The sequence below is a fragment of the Euleptes europaea genome, chromosome 3 (assembly GCF_029931775.1).
Source record: "Euleptes europaea isolate rEulEur1 chromosome 3, rEulEur1.hap1, whole genome shotgun sequence".
Lineage (NCBI taxonomy): Eukaryota > Metazoa > Chordata > Lepidosauria > Squamata > Sphaerodactylidae > Euleptes > Euleptes europaea.
In genome coordinates this window covers 38,232,583-38,246,853 of record NC_079314.1, presented here as the reverse complement: position 1 = coordinate 38,246,853, position 14,271 = coordinate 38,232,583, and the positions used below count along the sequence as shown (strand labels likewise).

The 14,271-nt window shown below is 43.1% G+C and overlaps 1 protein-coding gene across 4 annotated transcripts in view; it reads right to left on the bottom strand.

Moving 5' to 3' along the window:
* The window catches only part of SCUBE1 (signal peptide, CUB domain and EGF like domain containing 1), a 173,412-nt gene that overhangs the window by 25,129 nt on the left and 134,012 nt on the right, over window positions 1-14,271 (bottom strand). For all 4 annotated transcript variants that reach the window (XM_056846059.1, XM_056846056.1, XM_056846057.1 and 1 more), the window contains one exon: window positions 1,976-2,092. In XM_056846059.1, coding sequence (XP_056702037.1) covers window positions 1,976-2,092 — 117 coding nt within the window. The remainder of the gene's footprint in view (window positions 1-1,975; window positions 2,093-14,271) is intronic.

The following is a 14,271-nucleotide window of genomic DNA, read 5'->3' as shown; positions in this document are numbered from 1 at the left end:
CATTTAGTCTGTTTCTTGCCTTTGTTTTGATATGAAGAAGCGTTGAAAATCCACTCTCGCAGAGATATGTAGAGGCAAATGGAATTAAAACTCGAAAGGCGAGCATGGTGACATTTGGATATGATTGATACATAGCACACCAGAACTGAGTCACAATTTTGATCAGAGAATTAAGTACCGCTTGCAGAGGAGCTAGAAGAGTCTTACTGGCAAGACTTAATATATCGCTGGGAATACATAAAGCGAGGCCACTTATGCCTAGGAGGTTTTGCCTTTTGGATTTGCCGCTCTCTAGATGCGTGTTTCCCCTATCCGAATTCTCAAAACTCTGCACGGGGGCTGATTGTTGAGTTTTGAGAATCCGGATGGGGGAAACGTGCATCCAGAGAGCAGAAAATCCCAGGCACAACCTCCCCGGCATAAAAGGCCCAAGACGGAGGAGCAGAGGAGGGGGGAAGCAGAAGGAGCAGCGCCGTTTCCCGAGGTGAAGGTGAGTCTGGCGCAGCATCAGGGCGAACGTGGCAGAGCCGGGCACGCCCTCCCGCCCCCTCCCACCTGTAAGGCTCCCCGCCTGGCTTGGCTTTCCCACCCTAGCGGCGCGAATGGGAGAAAGCAGCGTTGGAGCCAGCCAGTGTAATAGCTGCTGGGGAAGGGGGGGGTAATGGTTCGCCAACTCTAGCGAGGGAAGCGGTGCAAACGCCGGGCTTGTCCCCCTCAGAGCCCAGTCAAGCCAGGGCTTGAGGAGCCGAGAAGTGCCCTGATGGCTCTGCGGAGCCCAGGCAGGGGAACGCGGAGCCGCTCTCCGGGTGTAAGGCGGTGATGCCCGAGCGGCCGCCAGGGGCTCCAGACCAGGTGCGGGTGGCTGCCGAGCCCTGGGAGCCGGGGGGAGGGTGTTTCCCAGGGCTCGGCGGCTTGTACAAGGGCTCGGCGACCCCCCAGAAAACACTTTGCGACCCCCTTGGGGTTGGGAACCGCTGCTCTAAGTGGATCCATCCTTCTCATGCTTCTTCGGTTAACATCTCTCAATTATTTTGATATTGTCAGCCATCAAATAATAATGGTTTTGCATATGATTATCATATATCTTCAAGTACCAGGTAACAAATACTTTTCAGCTAGCATATACTTCAATATATCAACAGTCAAATATAAAAGAGGGGGCTTGCAGGGAAGGAGGACTCTTATTCACCCACCCAGCACCTGTGGTTCTCTTCCTCTCCCTCTTTTCTCAACCCCTTGCTTGGCCCCTCCCCTTGTTGGGTTTTGTTTCCTCCCTTTTGCCCCATGTTGTCCTCGGCTTTTACTCCCTCACACCCTGCAGGCTCCCCTTCTTCTGTCCCTACCTTCTCTCTCCTCAGTGGACATTGTGGGCCTTGGTGACGTTATTGCAGGTTGCCTAGGTAACCCCAAATGGCAGCAAAGTAGTTTTGCAATATCTCGGTCAGCTTTTGGGATTGACCAGGCAACCCCAAACATCAGTCGAAATCTCTCAATATAGTTTTGTGAGATCTTGGCGCTATTTTTTTAAACTGAACCCCACTCCCTCTTTACTTTAATGGTTTCCTCAGATTTGTACAAAGAGCTATTCTTAGCCTTGATGGTCCCCCTTGCAGATTTTGTTGGCTGTTATATATGTGACTGAAATTAAAAAATAGCATCTGAAGTACAGATACAAAATATTTCGTGAAGAGTCTTCCAAGCATTGAGAGAATACCGGGTGAATATGAAACATTGAAAATTTGCATAGGAGAATGTTGAGGAGAAATGTTGGGATTAAAGTAATTTTCTAGCTCAGTTTCTTGACTTGCAGAGGTCCTCCTAGCTAGGCAGTGACCGGAGAATGCCCACCGTGGTTCACATCTCCGGCAGTGTCTCCCCATCCCCCTGGCCACTGCAGTAACAATGTTTTAAGGAAAGATCTGGCACAGTAAAAGATTACATGCAAAAGAAAAGTAATACAAAAAATTATCCGAACCTCCACAGTGTGTCATTCCATACAACGTATAACCTTCATGGCATAGACACTCAAAAGTTCCTGGGTAGTTGATACAGATATGGTCACAGGTCCTTTCAAATGAGCATTCATCTATATCTTGATTCAGAGAAAAAAGGGGAAAAACAGTGAGAAATTGTGTGACATTGACGGTTGAAATTAAACATTTGTTTCCCAAAGAGTCAGCTACCTGTCAATAATACATGACTAACTGTGAAGAGGAGGAGAAGGTTTGCTATAAAGAATGCTTGCAGTGCCTTCTGAACATGTAACAAAACAAATAAGATGTGAGTTCTTCACATGAGGTGGTGAACACGCCTATTCCTTCACAGAAGTAACTTCCATGTAGGAGAAACAGCATGTCGATTAGAAAGGAGAGTGGAATAAATCATGTCTTTATGGTGGCAGTGTACATTTTAACCACAGGGTGGCACTATTGAATTTCTGTCCTGTACCAGACATGAGATGCAATTTCAGATGGTCGTTTGCTTTCTTAGTAGTATTCATAGGGAATCATAAAAAGCAATACAGCGGTACTCTTTGCTTTGCAAGGCAGCAAACAACCCACATTAAAACGAGGTTTTCCATATAGCTGAGATTCTCAGAACACTTGTCGAGAGGCTAGAGTGCTTTCCCCACATGCTCAAATTAGTTCTCAGACGCTCCCTTGATAACCTTCAGAGCTCCATGCAAGAAAAGCCAGTATCATGATCTGCCTGTTGCAGGTGGAAGCTGAGCACCCCCTGAAGGATAGGTTGTTTGCTAGGATGATGGCTGGGAGTTTCTTGGTCACAGCTCTCAACCATTATGCAGCATTAGCTTTGAATTACACAAGCAAGACCAGTTTGTTTCATATTAATTTCATTTCCACAAAGAACCTTGGGAATTATGGTTTTGTATGGTTTGCGCACACGTAACACTAAGTAACTCAGCCCTCATCAAACTACAGTATTTTCAGTGGGAAGTTTTGATAAAATTAAACTAGTAACAGAAATGCAATTTGTAGCATGCCTAAGACAGTGGCCTCAAGTAATGAGGCAGAACCCTCCAGTGGGGTGTGAAGCCCCCCACCCCATAAAGCTGCCTGTTTGGGAATTACCTCTTATGCAGACAGCAAGGGTGCCAGGCCATTAGGGTTGCCCAGTGGTTTCAATAAAAATACTGGACATGCTTGATAAATTTTTTTACCTATGCACACATACGATATGGGAATTATAGATTATACAAGCAGAGATCATAGGATGGGTGGTTCATTGTTTTGATTCTGCACACATGGATTCTGCTTTGCAAAATCCAGTTTCTGACACAGAATTTAAATTTCTCACAGATTCAGTGGTTGTTGTGGTTCTCCCACTCGCAAATAAAAGAGAAGAGTTGGTTTTTATATGCCGACTTTCACTACCACTTAAGGGAGACTCAAAACGGCTTACAATCACCTTCCCTTCCCCTCCCCACAACAGACACCCTGTGAGGTAGGTGGGGCTGAGAGAGCTCTAACAGAGCTGTAACTTGCCCAAGGTCACCCAGCTGGCTTTGTGTGTAGGAGTGGGGGGGAAAATCCAGTTCACCAGATTAGCCTCCGCCGCTCAGGTGGAGGAGTGGGGAATCAAACCCGGTTCTCCAGATCAGACTCCACTGCTCCAAGCCACCACTTTTAACCACTACACCACGCTGACTAGAGATGTCACACAGACCATTTATGCCTGGGAGGTTTTGCTTTGGATTTGTTGCCCTCTAGATACAAATTTTCCCCATCCAAATTCTTAAAATTCAAAAATGGGCCCCCATGTAGTGTTTTGAGAAATCGGATGGGGAAAATGGGCATCTATAGAGCAGCAAATCCAAGGCAAAACCTTCCATGCATAAATGGCCATAGGGTTGCCAGCTCTCTGATTTTGAGCTAGATTGTCCATATTCAGTATTTGAGTCCTCTGACTGGTAAATAAAAGTAGAAAATACCATACAGAAAACCAAGCCTGAGCCTCTATTCAGTGACAGCGAGAGACAAAGGATGCTGCCCAGGCTGGGTTTGACTCGGCTACCCCTACTTTCCCCGTCCTGGCTGCTGGCTCTGGCTGTGCCTCTGATGCTTGCAACAGGGAGGGATGGAGGCTGCTGCTGAGACTGTGAGAGGGGTTGGCTCTGACATCTGGCCCACCTTCCCTCATCCTACACCTGTGCAGCCAACCACCTACCATTCGTCCCTTGTGCACCATAGGTCTGACCCATGGATGCTGCCAACATTTTAAAGCAATTTAAAAATGCTTTGAGGGCCCAATCTTTATTGTGCCCAAAGAGAAGCGGGCTGAGGCACTCTTGCTCCCCCCCCCCCACATGCTTTTTCAAGTGCGGAAATGGCATCAATTCCCCGTTCTTGGAGGGATTCATTCAGAAGCAACCATTCAAGGGAGCCATGCTTTAGAGAGCAGTCATAAACTGGCATGTGGTCTGATGAGAAAGGAAGGAGAAGGTAGCTGAAATTATCGCAATTTGACAGCCAACCTGGAACGATGAAGGTGAATTTGCCTGTCTTGTTCACATAATAGAGTAAAGTGATACAATAAAAGTTTATTGTTTGTGGCTGAATGCCATTACAATCTGTCACATAAAACCTAGTCATACATAATAACATTAAAACAGTCTGACCAAAAAATGCTGGTCATTAAATGCATTAAATGCCCCAGTTAAATACAGCTTTAGCCTGAATTTTCTTGGCTGCTAAGGCAAAGAGTGAGACTCTATAGGAGACAACTGGATTGGTGTCTGAGAGGAGAAAGAGCAGTTTCTCTGAATCTGAAAAGAGATATAGGTCATTTGCAGCCCATTCCTGAAAGAGGCAGCGGCTGGGGACGTCGTGGCCACAGCATCATCATGGCGCTTCCAATGATGTTTTGCGCCGCTGCCACCATGGTCCAGGAGGGCCAACGTAAGTGCCCCTATGCTGGCGTCCATGCCAGTTTGCATGGTGAAAGTGGCATGGATGCCGGCATAGAGGTCATGCCGCTTCCTGAAACCATTTGGGGGCCCCTTCAGGAATATACTGTTATGATGCCTAGACCCATATTTTTGGCATCAAGAGGAAATTTTTGCTGGAACATCTTTTGGAATTCCTGATGAATGCTTCTCCAATACATCTGTAATCTTGGATAGGTCCACCATACGTGATAAAAAGAGCCGTCTGATTCGTTACATTCCCAACAGGCCGTCTTATCTTTTTTGTTCATCTTCTTTTTCATATTAGGAATAAGGTACCATCGGTAAAACATCTTGTACCAATTTTCGCAAATTTCCTGACTAGCTGTAAATTTAATTTCTGTGGTACATAATGCTTCCCATTTCTCCAAAATTCTGCATCCATTTAATCATGTTGGTCTTTACTTGTTTGGTTTCTGTTTCATATCTTAATAATAATTTGTACATCCTCCCAAGTAGATGGTCTTGATGATTGACTATCGTGGTTTCGAATTCTGTTTGTGGTCTCAGACTGCCAGTTTTTAAATAATCTTCTTTAAGCCTTGATCTCAACTGAAGATATGTCAGCCAATTTAAGTCTTTGCTCATCTTTTTCATTGCAGGCATTTGTTTGATTTCCCCTGAGTCATCAATCATATCCTTATACATTAAGTAGCCGCAACTTTTTGCAGTAGATACATACTGATAAGCTTCGGTCAGGGACATGATTGCAGGTGGAGATGGACTTATCCTTTTTTAATAGATATTCCAAACTTTTAGTAGAGCTGGTTTAACATTGCAATCTTGCAAAGTTTGTTTTGTTTTAATTAACTCCGTTGTCGATTTGACAGTCCAAAGTATATTATGGAATCCAACTGGCAAGTCTGCTCTTTCCAATACCAGTTTCCTGTCCATCAGAAATTTGATCCAGTCAACAATCCAGACGAGACACGAGGCTTGATAATACAGTTTCAAGTTTGGTAGGCCAAACCCTCCCCTTTTCTTTTCATCTTGGAGTACTTTGAATCTCACTCTTGATTTTTTCGCATTCCATACAAATTAGTAAATTCTTTGTTGCCAATTTTTTAAGACATTATCCCGAAGGACAATCAATTTGATGAATCTATTCAAATATGCTACTACAACAGCGAGGGTGGTTTTAACGAGGAAATGGAAGCAATCGCTCCTTCCAAATATAGAAGAATGGAAAGATAAACTAATGGAATATGGTATTTTGGCAAAAATGACCAACATGCTAAACGCAAACAGTGTTGTGACTTTTGAGGAGCATCATGAGAAATGGGAATTATTTTATAAGCATGTTGAGGCTCGTGTTTAATAAATTTTAAGTGAGAGTCTAAAAGAAGTAAATCTGCGCATAACCCTTTAAAAAACCACTTTGTTAAAAAATGCTACATATCTTCATAAGCGTCTGTCTATTAATGGTGATGAAATAAAGTGAAGAAATAGTTAGCATGTGCAGAATTCTTAGGCCCAGTTGATTAATTTGAAAAAAAGAGTTTTCCGCTTTCATGGATATTCATTAAAGTTTGTGACTACATTTACTGAAGCATAAAGGCCAGAACAAGGACTATAAGCAGGCATGAAGAAATGGGTATTAGAGTATTTCCTTCCAATCCTACTTTTTATGCCAATATATGGGAATATCTCTCTTCTCTATCAAGCTTCCAGCATAAACTATGCATGTTTACTCAGATGTCAATGTTACTATGTAGAATTGGACATACCAAGAAGGCATGCACACGATTGCAGCCAAAGTTATTAACCAAAGTCTCTTAATTTTTTAAATATATTTCTTTAAAAAAAAAAAAATTTTTTTTAGGTAACAGCAAAATGAAGAGCATGAACATGTACAGAGTGCACATTCCTTGCCAATGTTAACTCTGGGCTTCACACAAGGCAAAAATAAATTTTTAAAAGGCCTCTGATCTACATCCCCCCTCCCAAACTTGTGACAATTGGACTCTATGGCATTGAAGTCCCTTTTCCGCCCCGAACCCTGCCCTCCTCGGGCTCCGCCCCAAAAACCTCCCACTGGTGGGGAACAGGGACGCGGGAACCCTATTTCTCTTTGCTACAGAGAGACAGTACCCAAGCTGCCATTTTAGGAACTGTCCTTTTCTTCAACAGATACCACCTCACCGTTTAAAAATGAAATGAAACTTGAAAGAAGCGCTTAGGAGTGGCTGAAACAGCCCCCCCCCTACCATGACAAATAAACCTGTTTTCAATCAAGGATGCATAGACCCATTCCACACACAGCAAAAAGCAACAGCAAGCAAGCAAGAAAACAAACATGGCTAATTCATCAAGGAAACATAGGCGCTACCCTTCCCCAGTATTCCATTTCCAAAATACAGTGTAATGATAACGTAACTGAAAAGTAAAATAAAATAAAGACTCACTCCCAAATGTAAATTGGAGCCAAGCAAGTATGCTGGGCCCAACAGAGGCCTTGCAGTCTGACTGCTGCTGCATTGAAAGTGGGTGAAGCCAGCCAGGGTTAAGGACTAAGCTATTCTGCATGGGCCGTAGGCACAGGTCTTTTACGGCAGTGTATACATTCTTAAAAAACACACAAATGCATACCAGCAAACAGGAACAAAGCCCCAACGAATAATGGAAATTGTAATATGATACAACAGGATGGTAGGGCAGACCTGTGCTTGAGCTGCAATTGTGTGTCCCTTGTGTGAGTTGGTCAATATTGCCTGGAACTGGTTGCCCGGTATGTGTGTGTGGCTCAGCCCTCCCCCCCAATGTTTACACCTATAAGAGCAGGTATAAATTTCAAGGCCATAGCCGATTGCTTTAGCAAAATAGGGAAATCTAGCGCCTTATTCCATTCATTCATGAGACTCTGTATATCATATTTATTAACCAACATCAAATATTTATAAAAGAATATTGTAGGTTTCATTTTCTGCATTGATTCAATTAGAATTTCCAGGAATAAAGGGGACTCTGAGACATGGGTTAATGCCGCAGGGCCATATTTAGATACCAACAGATGTTGCAATTATAAATATTGCAATTTAACTTTTTTAATCAGTCAAAAGCAGCACTGCCTTGCCTAGTTAATTCCATGCTACTCCTGCCTTCTCTCTCTCTCTCTCTCTCACTTATAGAAACCTTGCAAGACTGAGTCCAAAGTGCCATCCAGATTTGAACACCAGCTCTTTGGTTGGTATCTGGACAGCTGGCAACGGCTTCTTGGTTATGCTGTCTGTTCTGAATTTTTGCAGTCTGTTTCTACAGACAGTCTATTGTGAAATTCAGCACTGGCCAGAGAAAAAAGGAAACTATTTCAAGCACTTATTTGACAGTAAAGGAAGCTCATTAGGAGTTAAAGTAAGGACACTGGAATTTCTCTCCCACCCCTCTTTGGATCTTAGTATACACAAGTCAAAGGCTGATTTCAAGCAGCTCTTTGATTTAGTTAGGGATTTGATTGCTGCCAACCTTCCCTGCCCCCCCCCCAAAATCCCTGTCACCCTATGATCCTTTTAACCCTACTTAGTGAAACAACACGTGACTAAGTTGCCACTCTTAGGAGAGGACTATTTTATTCTGTTAATTCATAGCCCGCCTTTCTCACTGAGACTCAAAGTAGATTACAATTTTTTTTAAAAATTGAATCAGACAGCAAAGATGTCCAATAAACAGTGCAGTTGAACTAGGATTATAGAAATGGGAAAGTGTAAAAAACAAGAAAAACAATGGGGGGGAAACTGTTCAGGCATAATAAGCCATAATGGCAGAAGTAGATTACAAAAGTAGAAGACAATGCAGTAAAAGGTGGGCAATGTATAAAATAAACATTGCAATAGACTAAGAGTCTCTCCCTTATAAAAGCAAGCCTCTGAACTGTTCCATTATACTACAATTCTAATTCCTGTATTAAAATGCCCTCCCAAACGTTTCTGGTTTGCACGTTCTGTGAAATGATAGCCGGGTGGAAGCCTTTCTGACTGCCCCAGGCAGGCCGTTCCACAGCGTAGAAGCCACCACAGAGAATACATGTGAAGAGACAGTTGCTGGTTTTTCCCATTTGCAGGTGGCTCTTCCAGAAGGCTTTGATCGGGCAAGTGAAACTGGCGAAGCGAAGCTGTCATTGGTAAGTATGGCACCAGACATGATCCTGCATGTAGGTGGGTCTATAAGGCCATTAAGGGCTTTGTAGGTGATAACCAGAACCTTGAAGTGAACCCATTAATTGTTCAGTACTCAGTGGTTCCTAACCTTTGGATATGGTGACCCGTAAGTCCAAATCTGCATGGTACAGTGACCCATCCAGGGTTGACCCAAGGTTTTCTGACACCCTAGGACAACTATGGCCCATGCAGTCCAGCATTCCATTTTCTACAGTGGCCAACCAGATGTTTTTGAGAAATCAACAAACATCGCATCTTACTACTAGCTGCAAGTGTCATTCCGAAGTACACTGCCTCTGCATATGAGGGCTACATTCCATCCTTTGACCACCCTTTCCTTCTCCATTTCTCCCTCTCTTTAACATTCTAAGAAACTCACTATAGTAACCATCAGGACACATTTCACTTGATTCTTTATCAATCAACATGTATACGCAGTGAAGAAAAAATACCATCTAATGGAAGATACTTTTTCCAGGATCAAGTTTTAGTTTCCAAAATATATGTCAAAGCCTTACCTCAAATTAAGCACTGAAGTTGGTTCTTCTAGGAGCCACTTCACGTATTTTGATTTTCCTACAGAACTATTATTCTACACAGGAAAATGTGTATACCTATCGTTTGCAGAAAAATGTCATGTTTGGCTTATTGAGATAGTACAGCCGGATGCCTTCATCACACCTGACAGGATGTTCTTTTCTCTACAAAGCAGAAATATTAGTGAGGGTATATCACATTAAATGACCTGGTTTTCAACCTCAGTATAGTGCAAGTGGCTTAGGTAGGACAAGCTGTGAAAGCACCCCTGGTTTTCATCTAAACTTAGAAGACGGATATGGTTCTTTTACCACTGGGAAAGAATTACCATGCATGGGAGGATAGATGCCATTCAACGGCTGTTTGCTCAAAACTGCCTAATGCTGAGCATTATACCACCTTTAACAGTTTCTGAGTTGTGATTAGAAAGAGAGACTGCTGAATTCTGATTCAGTATAAGGCAGCTTCATATGAATTATAATGCATTCTCCGAGACTGAATAGGGACCTGGGATTCCTGTCTCACTACCAATGCTGATTTCTCCATGCCTTTCTGTGTTTCTTTCCATTACACCACTGGCATTTTTTTCATTCTGTTGTGTGTTCATATTCTGGGCTGCCGCTATAGTTCTTACCTGCTTGGGTCTCACCCTCTCTGACTACGAACACTGTCCAACTGAGGGCTGCTGTTGCTGCCGCCATTGGCCATCTAATTTATGCCTCTTAACACTCTTGCGCTGCCCCTCTGTGGTGACTGCCTTTTGCAGGGTGCACTCACCATCTAGCCGTAGTTTCTCTCAGATAATCTGAGGTCCCTAACCCCCACAACAATTCTGTTTTGGATAATTTCCTTGTGTAGAGTCCCATATTCACAATACACAGCTAATGAGTATAAAGGGGGTAATGAAGCCCTCTACAGCAGTGGTTCTCAACCTGGGGCCATATTGCCCCCCAGGGGCCCCCAGGATATTCCAAGGGGGCCACAGGTGAAAATTGCTGTGTGCATTTTGTGTGGCTGTTTATGCTTCTTTGTTCCTTGGCTATTTACAAACAAAACATTTAAATAGCTACGTTTCTACTGGTAGGACAGGGGGGCCACAGGAAGGAAACAAGGTCGGAAGGGGGCCACTGTCGGAAAAAGGTTGAGAACCACTGATCTACAGTATAATTATCTTTTTGCATCCGTGACTTAAATTCTGCCTATTCATAAATCACATTCAGCCTCATAATGAAATGTTTTTCAAAATCTTCCATATTTCCTTAACTCCTTCTCACTCATCCTGAATTACAGCAAAGTGTCACCTGCCTGATCCCCCATTAGAAAGATCAACGTGTTGATTTTTCTTCTTCAGACTTGCTTTTTAGCCCCGAAGCTATCCAAACCTTTCAAATCTGTGCCCTCATTTGGACCACTCTCTGGGAGTAGTGAATGGAAATGCCTCAGGGGATTGAACATTAAAAGAAGTGCTACCAAAGGCACAGGCCTTCTCTCACCTTCACTGTTTCTTGGTAGGCCTTGATTTCTCCAGCAGTCCTAAGAAAGACGGCCAATACGTACATACATTCGTACGTACATACACACAGTCACCTTTCCCGCCCCCACTTTGCAATCCCTCCCAAGCCTGGTTCAGTATGATTTCCTTGGAAAGATAAGAGTCAACTAGCTTTGGACATCATGTGGACTGGAAGGTGTGTATCTTTCTGGAGGTCCAACCCACACTGACACCACTCTCCCCCCCCCCCCCACACACACACCCTTGAGGGTGTCTTAAAAATCCTGATTATTATTTTATTTTTTTGAGAAAGGCAGGAATATTGCCAGGGCATAGCCAGCTACATGTGAGTTTCCTAAGCAGTGAACTAAAGAAGCCACTCCTGGGAGCAAGATGGTAGATTCTCATTTTTCCATGGGCATCCATCTAAGTCCATGGTGAACCTCCTTAATCGAAGCTTCCACCCTTTCCAGTCATAGCAACACTAATTACGCTGGTGGTTTTGGTGATGTGGATGCTTGCTTGCGGACTGAGAGCCCAGGCCACAAAAGCAGCCATCAGACTGTAATGGTTTTTGGCCAGTCCTAGCTTGGTTTGGAGACCCACCACTTTCTCATAAGTGAAAGGCTCTCTGTTCCCATGATTAGTCCCATTTAGCACCTTGCATTGATGAGTCAGAGCAATTAGCTGTGAAGGTAAACAGCACTGTGAGAAGGAGTAAAGGTAAACCTGGAGTTTTGGGTGGCCCTGTAATACCAATTGGCACAAATGGGGACAAGTCTGTAGAAGCTCATCAACAGAGTTGTCATGAGACATTTTATACTGAATCCAGATTTCCACTGCCATGCCCTCCCTTCTCCCCTCCAGTCTCCTTGAATGAATCATCAAATCACAACCATCATTCCACAAGAGCAAAACAGAAATGACACAGTTGTTGCAACAGTGAAACACTACACTCTCTTGCATGCTTTCTTTCTCACACACATGCACGCTTATCTCCATTGTTGATGGCCATGTGCCTGGGATATCTCTTCGAAGTCACTATTATGTCCCATTGAAAGCTGCATGCTAGGAAAACATCAGGCAGATTAGCCACATTGGGCACATTTGGGAGAGCCCAGAGATTGATTAAAAAATACATAAATAAATGAGTCACAAATATAGTTTCCCATATTGATTTCACATCAGTTCCAGTGCAAAGCGTCAGAGAAATCCTTAAGTCTACTCCTCTAGTAGACTCCTCTACTATCCCCACATCTTGAATACCTTGTGATGACAATCATCACAATCAAAAATACAATTGTGAATGACTGCTATAGCGCAATGACTGTTCAATATCCAACATGTGTGGCTCCATTATGGGACTGCTGAAATGTTGTAGGTTCATGAATTTTTTAGGTAAGAGGAGAAGCTGATGTGGAACCTAAAGGAGGATAACATGTCACCAGCAAGTTCCTTTAATAAAAAATGGTCAGTTCACTTTAAATACATGTGTGATTTTTTTCCTTCCGCTAGTAACCACAAACACACCCTCAAATTACACATGCAAAACTGGCAAGGCATTTTTTTGTACACATTTGGTTTTAAAATAGTTTTCTGTTTTCCTTCTTTCCTCCCAAGTTTTACCTGCCGCTTGTGCCACCCACACAGTGTTGTCCACCTCACTGTCAAGAGTAAAATGGAAATCTTTACCAGTGGCAGGCATTCCAAAACCCCACAAATCCACAGTTAGTAAGCAGCATCAGGATTCCATAGTACAAGGCTATGTGTATAAGGTGTATATAAAACAGAAATGAATTCTGTGTTTAGACTTGTATCTCATCCCCAAGATATCTCATTGTGTATATGCAAATATTCCAAAATCTGAAAAAAATCCAAAATCTGAAACACTTCTGGTCCCAAGCATTTTGGATAAGGCATACTCAACCTGTATATGCTATACACAATCATGTTCCCTTTATAACCATTCTGTAATAATATAGCCCTCCAGAATAACTCTGTGTTACATAGTTTGAGGAATGACAGAAACTTGGGAGCCTTCCTGACCGCCTTAGTCAGGCCAATTCCACTAGGATGGGGGCCACAATAGAGAATGCACTTCTACGGGCAATAGTTGAACATTTGCAGGGTGCCATCCCCCTGAAGGACCTGCTCAGAAGAGCGAAGCTGTCATGGCATCCTGGGTAACAGTCTATTAATAAAGACCTCTCTTCTGCCTAAGTTTATTGACTAACAGAATATTTTTTATTCCTCTCAGCACTTCAGAGCCAGTGTGGTGACAGGTCAACAAACAACATTCAGTTTTGTGTCCTGCATCGCCACATGACAAGCCAACTCATCCCTAATTCCTGGTATGGTTTAAGAATATGAGAAGTGGGTCCAGCTACTTTTGGATTTACTGAAAATCCCACCCTCCTCAGACTCTACCCCCAAAATCTCCAGGTATTTCCCCACCAGAGCTGGCAAACCTAGGATATGAGGGTTCAAAGCTAAAATGGTCCCAGGCATAGGGGCATACACCATTCTCTTCCCCTCCATTTTATAATCACAACAACCCAGTGACGTAGGTTAGTCTGGGTGTGTGTGATGAGCACAACATCACCCAGTGAGCTTCTATGGCAGAGTAGGGATTCAAACTTTGGTCTTCACTACACCACACAGGATCTAAGCGAAGCATCTGCTTTGCACTGTCTTCTTGTTTATTTGTGATATTTATACCCGCCTACCTACCCTCAAGGTTTTCAAGGTCAATGTTGAAACACAGAAAACACTCTTCAGAGCTACAATCATATTTTCATATTCCATTATTATCTGTGGTTAAACTTAACTTCAAATATCTGCAAAACCAGCCTCACCGGAAAACATCATGGGACAAAAGAATAGATGTGTACATCCTAGGTAATGATAGCCTTCTGATCTATTAATAAGGACCTCTCTTCCTCCTAAGTTTATTGACTAACAGAATGTTTTTATTCCTCTCAGCACTTCAGAGCCAGTGTGGTGACAGGTCAACAAACAACATTCAGTTTTGTGTCCTGTGTCGCTACAGGACACATCAACTCATCCTTGATTCCTGGTATGGTTTAAGAATTGGAGAAGTGGGTCAAGCTACTTTTGGATTT